At 47.3% G+C, this 14,673-nt stretch overlaps 1 protein-coding gene across 1 annotated transcript in view; it reads right to left on the minus strand.

The window, feature by feature from the left end:
* NUDT14 (nudix hydrolase 14) overlaps window positions 1-14,673 on the minus strand; it is a 53,035-nt gene that overhangs the window by 25,264 nt on the left and 13,098 nt on the right. Inside the window, exon 2 of the mRNA XM_083440156.1 lies at window positions 3,620-3,663. Coding sequence (XP_083296282.1) covers window positions 3,620-3,663 — 44 coding nt within the window. The remainder of the gene's footprint in view (window positions 1-3,619; window positions 3,664-14,673) is intronic.

Consider the following 14,673-nt stretch of genomic DNA (forward strand, 5'->3'; position numbering starts at 1 on the left):
CATGTATAGCTTTGTAATGCAAGGGAGTTGAGTTAATATGTCAGCATTATGTTGCTTGTTCAGTGCATGGAGCACCCGTATTAGAGGCCAAAACAGTTCGCCCGTCACCCACAATCCTTCCTCCAATGCCTGGAATTGGCTGCTTTCAACATGTGAAAAGGATCTAGGGGTCTTGGTGGACCACAAGCTTAACACGAGTCAACAGTGTGATGCAGCAGCAAAAAGAAAAGAAGAGAAAAAAAGCTAGTGCTATTCTAGGTTGCCTCAACAGTAGTATCCGGATCAAGGAAGTGATTGTTGTTGTTTAGTCGTGTCTGACTCTTTGTGACCCCATGGACCAGAGCACGCCAGGCACTCCTGTCTTCCACTGCCTCCCGCAGTTTGGTCAAACTCATGTTTGTAGCTTTGAGAACACTGTCCAACCATCTCGTCCTCTGTCGTCCCCTTCTCCTTGTGCCCTCCATCTTTCCCAACATCAGGGGCTTTTCCAGGAAGTCTTCTCTTCTCATGAGGTGGCCAAAGTACTGGAGCCTCAGCTTCAGGATCTGTCCTTCCAGTGAGCACTCAGGGCTGATTTCCTTCAGAATGGATAGGTTTGATCTTCTTGCAGTCCATGGGACTCTCAAGAGTCTCCTCCAAAACCATAATTCAAAAGCATCAATTCTTCGGCGATCACCCTTCTTTATGGTCCAGCTCTCACTTCCTACTCTATTCTGCCTTGGTCAGACCACACCACGAATACTGTGTCCAGTTCTGGGCACCACAATTTAAGATGGATGTTGACAAGTTGGAAGGTGTGCAGAGGAGGGCAACCAAGATGATCAAACGTCTGGAAACCAAGTCTTATGAGGAATGGTTGAAGGATCTGGGTATGTTGCAAGGATAAGCAAATTGGGTGACCCCCCACGCGTGCTGCACGTTTGAGAAAGGGCAGATTACGAAACTGTTCAAGCCAAGAAATAAATAAAAAAGAACGCAAGAGGCCTGCAGCGCAGGAGGCATTCACAGCAAGTTCTACCCCAAAATAAATCTCTGCATTAGCAGTTCCGGATGACAAACTTAGGGGCCTGGGGTGAAGAAGCCCTTTGTATTCCTACGAAGGTATAAAGGCTGCAGTGCAGAGCGAGATGGCTTGGCATGCTCACGGTTGAATGCTGTGCTCTGTAGTCACAAAAAAAGTTGCCGGATGACAGCTGCTGCACATGCGAAGGCAACAAATGTTTTGTGACCAGAGATGACTGGTGTGACACGTGCACCTTATGCAATCATGTAAAACAGCAAGCAGCTATTTTAAAAACGTCCTGTGAAAAAGTCCTTTAAAAACTATAATTGCAAAAAAAAAATCACCCCACCCAGCCCTTCTAGAAAACATATTTAGTGAGCTTTTCTCTGTAATCCCCCCCTTTAAAAGGCTGCTAGGTATCATAGCTGCAATACTTATGAAGTGTTATACGCTGGAGAAACAATTTATGAAGTTATTATGTTCGAGAACAGCAAGGCGTAGCGAGGTCCTGCATTTCCAGCAATTCACTGATCTCTCTAATCCCCCAAAGGAAACCTCTGGAGACTGGCCTCTCTTCTCCAAGGCGAACAGTGATGTTTTTGAAGTGTGTTCCCTGGCTCTGGAACTCCCTTCCTCTGTGGGCATACAAACAGTCTAAACCAAGGGTCAAACTAGACGTGACACTAAATGCATCACTTGGAAACACGTCAGGGCTTTTGAAATTTAATAATAGATGCGTGGGAGGCGGGGGAAAGCTTTTCTCAATACAGTATATGGCTAACAGAAGCGTGGGGGGTTTCAATAGGAATGCAGCCGGGAAGGGTTAAACTTACCCTCTCCGTGTGATGCAGCCCCAATCTATTAGTCTATTAATATCACATCTGATTTGGCCCAGAAAGCCAATTCAAACTATTAGGAGGGGAATGAGGAATGGTTCATACAGAAAATGTACTGCGTCAGAATGAAGATTGGGGGGTGGATGGTATGCTTGAATGCATAGCCATGTTTTGAATTTCCCTGTATGGCTAAAACCAACATATCAGCCCAAACCCAAACACATAAATCTCTTCTAGTCTAGCTGAAACCTCCTTCCTGATGCACTGTTCCCCTTTGAGAGGATGGTCTAAGTGCCAGACCTTTCACAGAGATTTGCGGTTTGTACACAACCAAATGGATGCATGGATTAGATCACGGGTGTCAAACACAAGGCCCGCGGGCCGAATCCGGCCCGCCAGACCTCGTCATGTGGCCCGTGTAGCCGCCAGCCTGGCCTGCCCGCTTCCCCCCGCGAGGTGGCGCGCTGTGGGCGGGGATGGGGGCTGGAAGGCGGGCGGTGGAGAAAGCGAAGGCGCTCCCTTCCCGCGCCGTTACTCGGCCGGCCTGAGAGAAAATTTCTGAGGTGGCGGCGGCCTTCGTCCAGGGTCGGGGGGCCATGGCGGGACTTTGCCCTCCCGACGGCCTGGAGCATCTGGAGCTGGGGCGGCTGTGGGACCTGCTGGGCAGCAGCGGCGGAGTTGTCGTCGGCGCTTCTTCTCCTTCTCCTCCTCCTTCGTCTTACTCGCCGCCGCCGCCGCTCTCGTCTTGCTCGAGGCAGGCCTGAAGCCGGGACAACCCGGGCTTCGAGCCCGAGGAGGAGGCGGGCGAAGCAGCCAGGGCGGCTGGCGGGAGCGCGGCGGCGGGGCCCGTGCTGCAGATGGGCGTGGTGGAGTGGGGCCGACGAGGGGCGCCATCGCCCTCGGAGCCCGACGCCTAGGAGGGCCAGCCGAGAGCGGGAGGCAGCGGAGGCGCAGGCGGAGCGGCGAAAAGGAGGAAGGCGGAGGGGAAGGCGAAGGTCAGCGGGCTTGCTCCGCCGGAGGTGCCCCGACGCCAACGCTGCGTTTCCCTCACGTGGAGACGGGCGAGGAGGTCGTCCAGCCGCCGCCGCCGCCGCCTCGCCTGGGCCAAAGGGATGACACACTCTTCCCGGCTCGCATCTCTCCTGTTTCACCTTATTACTTTTATGTTACTCGCAAGTCTTCTGCTCTGAAGACAGATGCAAATAATCCCTTCAGCTCCTCTGCAATCTCCTTTCCCACCTTTAGCACACCTTTGATTCCCTTGTTGGCCAAAAGCTCTACCACAGTCCGTTTCGGGGGCCTAATCCGGCCCATTCCTCAACAACTTCAACCCTAAAAAAAAAAAAAAAAAAGCTCAACAATTTCAATCCTAAAAAAAAGCGCAACAACTTTGGTTGGCCCTCACGGCCCTTCACTTCATCAAATCTGGCCCTCCTTGAAAAAAGTTTGGGCACCACTGGATTAGATCAAACTGGTTAAGAGACTGAACTATAATTCAGGAAATCTCTGGTTTGAATTTTGCCTCTGCCGTGACTTTACCAAATGTCCTTAAGCAATACTCTCGCTCTAACTCTTAGTTTCAATGCCAGGCCTTATAGGACAACCGGCTCACCTTAGAGGGTTTGGTATACAAAGGATGATGAATGCGAACAATCAGAAGTACTATATGACTGTTAAGTGGATAGATAGATAGATAGACAGACAGACAGACAGATAAGATGAGAGAGAAAATTGATTGGTTGAAGGAATATGTAAAAGAAAAAAATGCTGCAAAATTTACCTGTCATGTGTCCTCATGAAATCCCATTTCTTTGAAATGCCATTCTGCAAAACAAAAAAGCCATCCCTAACAATTAGTACAGTATGTTGGTCTTCAATCAATCAACCAACCAACCAACCAACCAATTGTTCCATACATGTGTATGGTTTAAATGCTATTATAGCTTATGTTGGAAGCTGTTTGCATTTGGCACAGAGGTGAAATAGAAATAGTGTTACAATAAATACATTTGCTCAGTTTAGAATATTTTGCCAAGAACTATGGTGGTAAAGGGAAAGCAATGGTGGGGCTGGGGGTGAGGGACTGGTGCCACCGGGGGAGAGATACTGGACTTCATGGCGTCTAGAACCACCATCCTAGCTTCTGTTGACCTGCTTGGTCTCCTTTAAAAATTCCCAGCTGGATGACCAATGGCAAGAGAGGGCAAGGTTCCTGCACCTAATCATGGTTGCACATAAAACACGCCTGATAAAATTTTCCACTTGGCTATGAAACATACAGGAATCCTATCCTCTGTTGCAGCCAGTGTCCCTGTTTTTCCTGGTCTTCTCTTTGCTCTGCTCACCTATTTAGGCACAAAGGCAGCACAAGTAAGGTGGTCTGAAAAGCCAGCCAGGGATGCTACTGAGAATGGCGATCAAGCATCAGGAAACTGCTGGTTTTCTAAGGCGGCCTGAATCGAAACAAATTCCTGCAATTTATGTGCAGCTGACAACTATGGAGTCAGACCACATGCTGTCTAGTCGGACATTTGACCCAATGCTGTCTAGTCAGACAAGGCAACCAGTAGCTCTCCAATGACAGCAGAAGTCTTTTCCAGTACTACCTGGGATGAGATTGGGCATGAAGTACATGCAAAGACAGGCTCTGGCAGATTGCGTGAGCGAGACCAATAGTGGGTCCAGCCGTCAAGAAGGTGGTTTCTGCATGCGCTGTAGAGGGAAGTGAGGGGCAGATGGGGCTTATCCACCTGGGAAGGGAGCCCATCTAGGAGAAGGAAAACTCTAATCCCAAACCTCTGCTGCCTTGCAAGGATATCTCCAGGAGAAGAAAAATGGGGCTAAGGAGTAAAGGTAAAGGTAAAGGTACCCCTGCCCTTGCGGGCCAGTCTTGCCAGACTCTAGGGTTGTGTGCTCATCTCACTCTATAGGCCGGGAGCCAGCGCTGTCCGCAGACACTTCCGGGTCACGTGGCCAGCGTGACAAGCTGCATCTGGCTCACCAGAGCTGCACACAGAAACGCCGTTTACCTTCCCGCTGGTAAGTGGTCCCTATTTATCTACTTGCACCCGGGGGTGCTTTTGAACTGCTAGGTTGGCAGGCGCTGGGACTGAATGACAGGAGCGCACCCCGCCGCGGGGATTTGAACCGCCGACCATATGATCGGCAAGTCCTAGGCGCTGAGGTTTTACCCACAGCGCCACCTGCGTCCCTTACTCTAATCCCAAACCTCTGCTGCCTTGCAAGGATATCTCCAGGAGAAGAAAAATGGGGCTAAGGAGTAAGTCCTACACAAATCCAGTGCGGAGTCCCAAAGACAGTTGGATGGTGCCCTGCACGCCGCCTTCTGGCATCTCCTGCAGCCAAGCTAGTGCCAATGTCTTGCTCTGCTTTCCTTTGGAGCAGGCCGAGAGGAGTTTTGTCGTCTGGGCAGCCCAGGACCTCCATACACACTGTATTTTCTGGAATTACGCTACAACCTATTTTTAGCCTTTGACTTTTTATCCATTTATTTGCCATTTCATCCAGAATGCGGCAGCTAGACTGGTGACTGGGGGCAGCTGCCGAGACCTACATTGGCTCCCAGTACATTTCCGAGCACAATTCAGAGTGCTGGTGTTGACCTTTAAAGCCCTAAACGGCCTCGGCCCAGTATACCTGAAGGAGCGTCTCCACCCCCATCGCTCTGCCCGGACGCTGAGGTCCAGCGCCGAGGGCCTTCTGGTGGTTCCCTCATTGCGAGAAGCAAAGCTACAGGGAACCAGGCAGAGGGCCTTCTCGGTAGTGGCACCCGCCCTGTGGAACGCCCTCCCATCAGATGTCAAAGCGATAAATAACTACCTGACATTTAGAAGACATCTTAAGGCAGCCCTGTTCAGGGAAGTTTTTAATCTGTGATATTTTACTGTATTTTTTGTTTCTATGGAAGCCGCCCAGAGTGGCTGGGGAGGCCCAGCCAGATGGGCGGGGTACAAATAATAAATTATTAATTATTATTATTATTATTTCACACCAAGGAGTTTTCCAAAGCAATTTACAACATAAAGCTTAAAAAACCCATATACAGCACAACAACTAAGCACGCTCATCCAAGATTAATTATAAAAGGGCAAATCCTTTTAAGAAAATGAGGACCGAAACAGGCCGAAACCCGCTCACTCACTGCCCTTCAGATTAATGATCAAAGGCCTGAATGTACAGCAATATTTTAGCATTTAGCACCAGGCTTGCTTTCCCGGAGAGAGCATTGTGCAAGTGGGGAGCCACCACCAAAAAGGCCCATTCTTGCGTTGCCACCATGCTCAACTACCTCAGAGGAAGCAGGGGGAGAAGGGCCTCGGGTGGCAAAAGGCTCCTTGTTTCATTGTGTCATGTTTATTTGTTGGTTTAAAATCGTATCTGTACATAGGCAGAATTTCACTCACACTTTTGCACAACGCCCTGGTTCATCTTTTGATGAACTGCAGCTAAGAAATACTTCACATAAATAAATTGTCGCAATGTGTGAACAAGGCTCATTTGGCAGCATGTTGAAAACCTTAAGCCAGGTGAGAGAAAAAGAAAAAGGATGAAACTGAGTCGCTGGGTGGGTGAAGATGCCACACAACAAAGGCAGGCCTGAAGGCTTATATACGGAATTTGTCAGGGCAACTGAACACAGAACAGTTGGTGGGGATTAGGCGACTGCAACATTGCCTTGGATAATAAGCTTCTGAACTTCTAGAAGTTTAACTAGGCTTTTTGCTGCTGTTGACACTGACTGTTTGTCCAATGGCTGGTTTATATGACATTTCCACAGGGCTAATTACAAAGTGGTTGCTCATCTTAGGAGAAACTCTCCTCAAACGCAAGCAGCTCTAAAAGCAGTTAAAATTGACCAAATCTATAAGGAGATGTCATGGGGGGTGGGGGTGGGAATGCATTTAGTTAAATATGCAGGCTTGGATCCTAAGATAAGTTAAGGGTGTTCACAGAAGGAAAGCCCCCCCCCCCTCGCCCAGATATCACTTGTGACCCCTGAAAGGACTCTCTGGCAGACAGGGGGTCCCTCCTGAACAATGTGGGGTTCAAGCCTGATCACTCCCTGCACAGATTCACCCCATCCCACGTAGTTCAGAAAAGCCCCACAACCTTCCAAATAGGCTTCAGGTAATTGCAGGGGGGTGTATTTTCTTTCAAAATGCGGGGATTTACACTCTCCAGCGAGAGAGAGCACCCAGCAGGGTTAAAAACACTCTCAGAATTAAGCAACAGTATAGCATGGAATATAATCTGTCTTTTGCAAATCCCGTTTAGTCTGCTTTAAAGCTCTTGCCCCCACCTCTCTCTATCCCTCTGCCAATGAACAGACCACACACTCATAAGTAAGTTAAAAATGCTTTACTTACTAAATCCAAAGGTCTGGTTCATGCATTATTCCATGCAGCAGCAAAGAGAACACAAGTACTTTTGGGTGCAAATACAGACTTTGGCAATCCTACCTGCCATTGAACCCAATGTGTTTTCACTATATGCGATTTTGGCTTTAGGTGCGATCCCTGGAACATAATCCCTGTGTTAAATTGCAGGCTTGCTGTGTTACATAAGCCTGGCACAATTTCAAAGTGCTTATCTTTCTTTACCAAATACAAGAAAAATATACGTGCTAGATTAGATCACTAAGCTAGGCCTTCAGAAGATTTTCCGAAGAAAGCTGGAAGCTTTCCAATGTAAATTATCCTATTCAAATTTGCATAAGGTAATGTAAAAATTTGCAGAAAATTTCCCAATTCGAAAGTTTTCCAGAAAACTCATAACTGTACCTGGCCCAAACAGTTTCATTTAGTAGCACACTACAGAGACAGAGCTTTCCACTTTTGTGGACTGTTTAATCTACAATAATGAAGACATAAATAGATTTAGAGTCCTCTAGGATATGCATGTTTTCGCTTATCCCTATGCACTGGTCCAACAAAGCTTTGCAAAGGAATATCTAGGAGCAAGATTCAATTTTGCATGGCCAGCTTGCACCTGTCCAAATAAATAATGCAATAAACAAATGAAAGTGTCCAGCATCCCATTGTTTGCTGTGGCAGAAACTCAAATGACTGCCATTTGCTGCCATTGTCCTTGTGTAATACAATTTGAACTCGGCTCTATGCAGCCGAGTTTCTATTGTGCCAAATGCCTGGCTCTTTGCTAAGAGTCCGCTATGAAGGCTGCTAATTATTAATTCCAGGTAAACAGTTGCCAATGGTTATATGACTCTGTGTACTTTGCAGAACAATAAATCCAACTGTGCTTATAGTGATTTTTATCAAGAAATGGGCAAGTTCGTGGCATTGATTTATCTTTCTCCTGTTCAACAAACCTGCATATTCATAGTATGATGAAGAGATGGGCAAATGGGAATCCACTGGTGTGTGTGTGTGGGGGGGTCTTGTAGGGCCCCTAACATAGCCCTACAACTGCAACCATTTGCTTGTGTCTCAACTTATGGGGGAGCAAGTCAGTAGCTGTCATGGACTGGCGGGGCACAGAGGAACGGTGGCAGGCACCAGCTGGGGAACCATCAAAGGACGAAGGCTCAGAGGCTGGGCAGTGGTGGTGGGATGACGATGAGTGGTCAGAAGGAAAAGAGCGGACTGGGAGGAGGAAATGTCGGAAGCTGAAGAGGTAACAGGGCTTAGTGAGCTGGGAGAGTCTGTGGCAGAGAGAAGTCCAGAATCAGAATCAGAAACTGAAGCAAGCAAGTGGGAAGAGGGAGCTCAAGAGGCAGAGATGAATCAGGCTGGGTAAGAGTCACAGGGGTCTCCCCCTCCTGCTGAGACAAGCTCCCCTCCCCCATGTCTCCCAGAATCAGAAGAGGGCTGAAATGGGCGTGGCAGTGGCAGGCTCCATGCAGGTGCAGTCTCTGATTGCCTGAAAAAAGCCCTGAAGAGGAGGGGCCTTGGATGGCTGTGGGGAGTTGGGGATTTTCAGTCTCGGCAACTGATTCAGGGAGTAAGACCAGCGAAGTCTGGGAAGATCATGTTTTTGCTAATGAAGAGTTAGCGCCAACTTTGAGCAGTGTGTGATTTACTGCTGGCTTGCTCTGTGACAGTAGCCTCCACCGATGCAAAACGTAGCCCCTCATTAGAAACTGCTCGACTTTTCAGGGTTTGCAAAGTAAACAACAGGCTTGTTTACTTCTCTTACTGCAACCAGTTTGTGCATTTGAACATTTAAATGTGATGTAACCAAGTGGATTCATGTTTTGCATTCCTGTCCCCCGCCCCCCGTGCAAATAGCTAAAACAACGGAAAGCCTCCGGCAGCATCTCTTTCGTAGTAACCCATCTCCAAAGGCCTGTTTAAATAAACATGTTTCCACCTGTCTGTTACCCCAAAGCAATGCTAAACTGGTTGGCCTACTTAGGGAGAAGGTGCCATAACATGGATGCCACAACTGAGAAGGCCCTGCTCCAAAAGACTGCAAAATACTACGCCCCCCCACCACCGCCTGGCATAAACTCAGAAAAAGATCTTGCCATTAGATCTTTAAAGGCAAGGTATGAAGGTGCTCCCTCTATGGCAATCAGGTTTTTAGTTCAAGGAATCAGAGTTGGAAGGGACCTTGAGGATCATCTAACCTTAACCCCTTGCAATGCAGCAATATGGAGCTGTTCCATATGGGGATGGAACCTGCAACCTTGGTGTTATCAGCACCAGGCTGTAACAAACTGAGCTATCTACATTTGAAAATGATCTGCAACATGTACTGTCTCTAAGCTCAGTAGCAAAACACTTGCTTTTCATTCAGGTGGGCCCAGATTCAACCCCTTGACATTTCCAGTTAAAAACCTCTCAGGTAGGGAGGCTGGGAAAGCTCTGACTACTATCAGTGCAGACAGGGTCCCCATTCTGGACTGGATGAACCAATGGGTCTGACTCAGGATAAGGCAGACAACCTTTCTCCCTAAGCCAAGCTGTGCTAGCCACACAAAAACAAGAGGAAGATGCTTAACCGTCATTCTCAACATGAACCATCTCCTGGTCTGCTGCACTTTTCGCTCCCACTTTATTTATCCATTTTCCATTTTAGCTTAATGGAAATTGATTTCACATCCATGTGGTTTGCAAGAAAAGATGACGGGAGATTTCATAATTTGGGGTTGTTGGATTGGATTTTTTCTTTTTCTTTCTGCTAGCTGCATTATTAATGCCGGCTACTGTCATGTGAAGTCAATAGCTAACATCTCCAGTGACTATGGCAATGCCCTGGCACGCTCTTTACCTCTAGGTCAATCTGAACTTGGCGCGATTCGTTAGTGTGCATTTCCATTTGCATGCCTCCACCCCTGCATTGTTTCAATTAGCCCTGTTTTAGGGCATCACTTTGAGCATGGCCTTCGTGTAAACAGAATTAACGAGGAAGAGAAAACAAGGCTTCGCCTTCCGTGCCAATCGCCGCTTAAAACCAGGAGGGGATTTTGAAAGGAAGCACACAAGTCTATTCTCCATGCGATATTGTGAAATCGGAATTATCAACATAAATTGTACATCGCAAAACAGAGGCAGCACGTTTGGGCTTGCACAGATTTCTACGGAACAAACTGAACTGAGCTCTTTTCTACGCCCCGTTGCAAGAAGAATGGCATTCCAACACCCCCTGAAGTGGGCGAAAAATATGGCTCCCAAAGACGTTTCCCAAAACTATGGAGAGGAAGTCTGGTGTGGCAGATACAGCACTACACTTGGCCCTGAGCTCAAACATCTGCCTACCTCTCTTGACAACCTTGCCTGTCCACCTAATCTAAACTTCTCGGGGTTTCCATGAGGGCAATATGGGATAATCCCCATATAATACCACCCTGAGCTCCTTGGAGGAAGAGTGGGATGCGAATGTGATCACTAAACAGATGACTGTTGGTACTGAATAATTGGATGAGATTGTTATCTTCAGCTGTGATACTGCGCTTCCCAGTGTCCATTGGGAGCTCTGAGGTGTTTGAGGACAACCCCAAAATTCAGGGGGGGATGGATGAAATCAGGCTGCTATAAGAAAAACCCCACTCACCTCTGCATCTAGCTCTCTCCTCCACTGAGCTGGGAAGCATCATGGCCGGCTCTACCATTGGGCATGGTGAGGCGGCCAGTCTCAGTAAACAGATTTAAGGCAGCCATTATTATTTCCACTTGCTGTTGTATTTATGCTATACCACCAAAGAGGGTTTAATTGGTATTTTCTGCTCCAGGCACCAAGAATGAATCCCGTTTGTATCTCAGCTGTTAAGTTGGCTACCTTGAACTAAAAAGACATTTAAACCAACCAATCCGGGGACGAGTAGAAACTATCTCCCCCGCCCTCCCAAGAATGGTACACAACCCAAAAGTCGCACTGTAATTTTTACAAACCGTATCCATTTTAGTCTTCAAAGCGAGGGTTATATTTTGGCAGGAGACTGTAATGAAACTGCATCCAGATGGTGATGGCAGTATAGTTTTACTGTTCAAAAGGTGTCGTTTTTACCCATTAGGAGGCAAAACAAACATTTGAGAAGTGCACTCACTTCTTCAGCTGTTCATGTGATACAGGGGGCCAGGCCACTATGTTTATTTCAAACCCATCAGCTCCGAGGACAGGTAAGCTAAAATCTGCAAAAATTCCCTTTATTTTTAAGACAGCATTGCGAGGTGGATTTGTAGGCACAAACTGACACAGCTTTTACTCCTAGGATTTACAAACCCTTGATTTACTTTGTGATGAGGCAACCAATGCCGCCAAATTTTAAATAGATGAGTTATTTCTGCCAGCATGTGGAAATGGAGAGAAAGTTTCAGGCTTGGGCCAGGGAGACCTGGGTTCAAATCCCGACCCAGCCACAAAGCTAAACGAGTGGCCTTTGAGCCAGTCACGATCTCTGAGTTAACCTTCCTTATGGGGTTGCTGTGAAGATAAAACACAAAGGCAGGAAACCAAGTATACCATCTTAAGCGCCTTAGAAGGAAGCCACAGAATGCCTCTATACAGTGGTACCTCGGGTTACATACGTTTCAGGTTACATACGCTTCAGGTTACAGACTCCGCTAACCCAGAAATAGTACCTCGGGTTAAGAACTTTGCTTCAGGATGAGAACAGAAATCGTGCTCCGGCGGTATGGCGGGAGCAGGAAGCCCCATTAGCTAAAGCGGTGCTTCAGGTTAAGAACAGTTTCAGGTTAAGAACGGACCTCCGGAACGAATTAAGTACTTAACCTGAGGTACCACTGTATATTGCTTTGTCATCCAAAGCAATCACATTCTGCCTATAAAGCCCACTCTTTTCCTCAAGCAAGCAGACAGTAGTATGCTGAACTTGATACCTGAAAGGGGGGAGGATATGTCGCCGGCACTAGGAAAGCTGATAGGTTCAGGGGTCACAGCTACGGCTTTTCCTGCTACCTTCAGTTTACTGCTAGGTCAGCAACTGCATTTAAGGTTATAACCTGGGATGCAGATGTGAGGCAACTGGAACTGGCACAAATTGATTCGGGGGGGGGGGGGGGAGCAACTTGGCGCTTCAGTAAAAGAAAGAGCTGAAAGGTGGACGCTATACCACTTAGTGTTATATGGCTCATTTTTAAATAAGGGATGATAAAAATAAAAAAATATTATTTATACCCCGCCCATCTGGCTGGGTTTCCCCAGCCATTTTGTGCGGCTCTCAAGAGAATATTAAAAACACGATAAAACATCAAACGTTAGAAACTTCCCTAAACAGGGCTGCCTTCAGCTGTCTTCTAAAAGTCAGATAGTTGTTTACTTCCTTGAAATCAGATGGGAGGGCTTTCCACAGGGCGGGCACCACTACCGAGAAGGCCCTCTGCCTGTTTCCCTGTAACTTTGCTTCTCGCAGTCAGGGAACCAGCAGGAGACTCTCGGAGGAGGACCTCAGTGTCCTGGCAGAACGATGGGGGTGGAGACGCTCCTTCAGGTATACAGGACCGAGGCCATTTAGGGCTTTAAAGGTCAACACCAACACTTTGAGTTGTGCTTGGAAATGTCCTGGGAGCCAATGTAGGTCTTTCAGGACCGGTGTTTATATGGTCTCGGCGGCCACTCCCAGTCACCAGTCTTGCCGTTGCATTCTGGATTAGTTGTAGTTTCCGGGCCACCTTCAAAGGTAGCCCCACGTAAAGCGCATTGCAGATAGGGAGCTGCCTTACACAGAGTGAGAATACTAGGTCCACCTAGCTGAGTGCCGTTTACACTGGCTGGTAGCGGCTCTCTGAGGTTTCTGAAGGGGAATTCAGCCACGGATCTTCCGCAGATGCTCTACCATTGAGCTACGGCCCTTTCCCCAATAATTAATTTGCTTAAAAAATAATAAAAAAGACAGGCACCAGCTATGCATTCTGGGAACAGTCCAACACTTCCTACATGCCGCACAACGGAGACTGAATGATGCTCATAAAATAATTGTGTGAGGTTGCAGGTAAAATAGGGTGCACTGAGTTGGGTCCCCCACTTCTATTTCCCAAGGGGAAAAAATCTTCCAGCAATAGCTAGCTTTCTCCCGAAACATCCACAGTCAATCCTGCCCAACCCTTCCCTCTATGAAAAGGGGAAAGCAAGCAGCGATGTGACCGTAGTGCGGAGAAAGAGACCTTAAAATAAACACCATTTAGCCATGTTTACTACACTGGTGCGTCAAAGCACTCTGTACAATTCACAACTCAAACTAATGGCTAAGAGAGATGATATTTTATAGGGAAGGCAGAGGAAAATGAGCAAGTAGAAGCTCTATACTAAACCCCCCCAGTGGAACCTGGGGGAATTGAAGAATATGCAACCAACCTCTCCACTAAAACCTGAAGACAGAAACTGCCAGGGTCAGATCATTATTCCTCTGTAGCAACCTCCCAAGCCTTCTTGCTTTTTTAAAAAGATAAAAAGGAACCACCAGAATGAGAAGCACTAATATAGAGCATTTAGCAGGTGAGGATTTTCACTTTTGTGGGAGTTGTAACTATAATGCCTTATTTAAAATATCTCCGTATTTTAAAACAGAATCACAAAAGTCTTTTTAACAAGCTATCCTCCCATTGGTGTGTTTCACTTTGAAAGCAACAACCGTTTTAGTAGCTCAGCCTCCTCAAAGTTCCAGAGAAGCCATTTTCCGCTCACTTGCTTTGAAAGTCATTAAAATAACTTGATGAAGAGCAACAGCGGGGGGTTAATGGAAGGCAAGGCTTACACACAATCTTTAGATTTCCCCCGAAGACTTTCTCACAGGACCTTCTTACAAAAATCACGAGGACCTTTCACCTCCCTCCAGTCCCCTGCAAAAATCAATACAAAATGGACAGATGCTACCAAGCCCCAGATTTTAAATTATGTCTTACATAACATAGCGAGCGGCCCTCTCCCTCTCCCCAATGGTGAACCTGCAAAACATATGCTTAAAAGGATGGCGAGTTTCGGTGTTTCCGTGTGCATGTGTTAAATTTGGAGTAGACAGGATGCTATGAAAGAGACAACAATAGTAAACTTTCATTACCTATTGGTGATAGAGTGGCTGGGCGAAGGACAAGAATATTTCTGCACTGAGAGCCAGTTCACACATGCCCATCATTTAAGGGCCAGGTAAGAATTTAAGAGCAACACTGTTAGATCACTCTAAAATGGTCCATTTAGTGCAGCATCCTGTTTCCCCACAGCAGCTAACTAGATATGGCTGGAATTGGGATGGCAGATTTCCCCAGGCCACACACCCCTGGGTGACACACACACTGGGTGACATCACCTGATGCGTAGGGTTGAATCCTGCTGGGTGCAGCTTCACCAGGGTGCTGCCTGCAGGCAGGGGTAGGCACCTTAAGGCCCGTGGGCCGG

The sequence above is a fragment of the Podarcis tiliguerta genome (assembly GCF_965153285.1).
Source record: "Podarcis tiliguerta genome assembly, chromosome: 1".
NCBI lineage: Eukaryota > Metazoa > Chordata > Lepidosauria > Squamata > Lacertidae > Podarcis > Podarcis tiliguerta.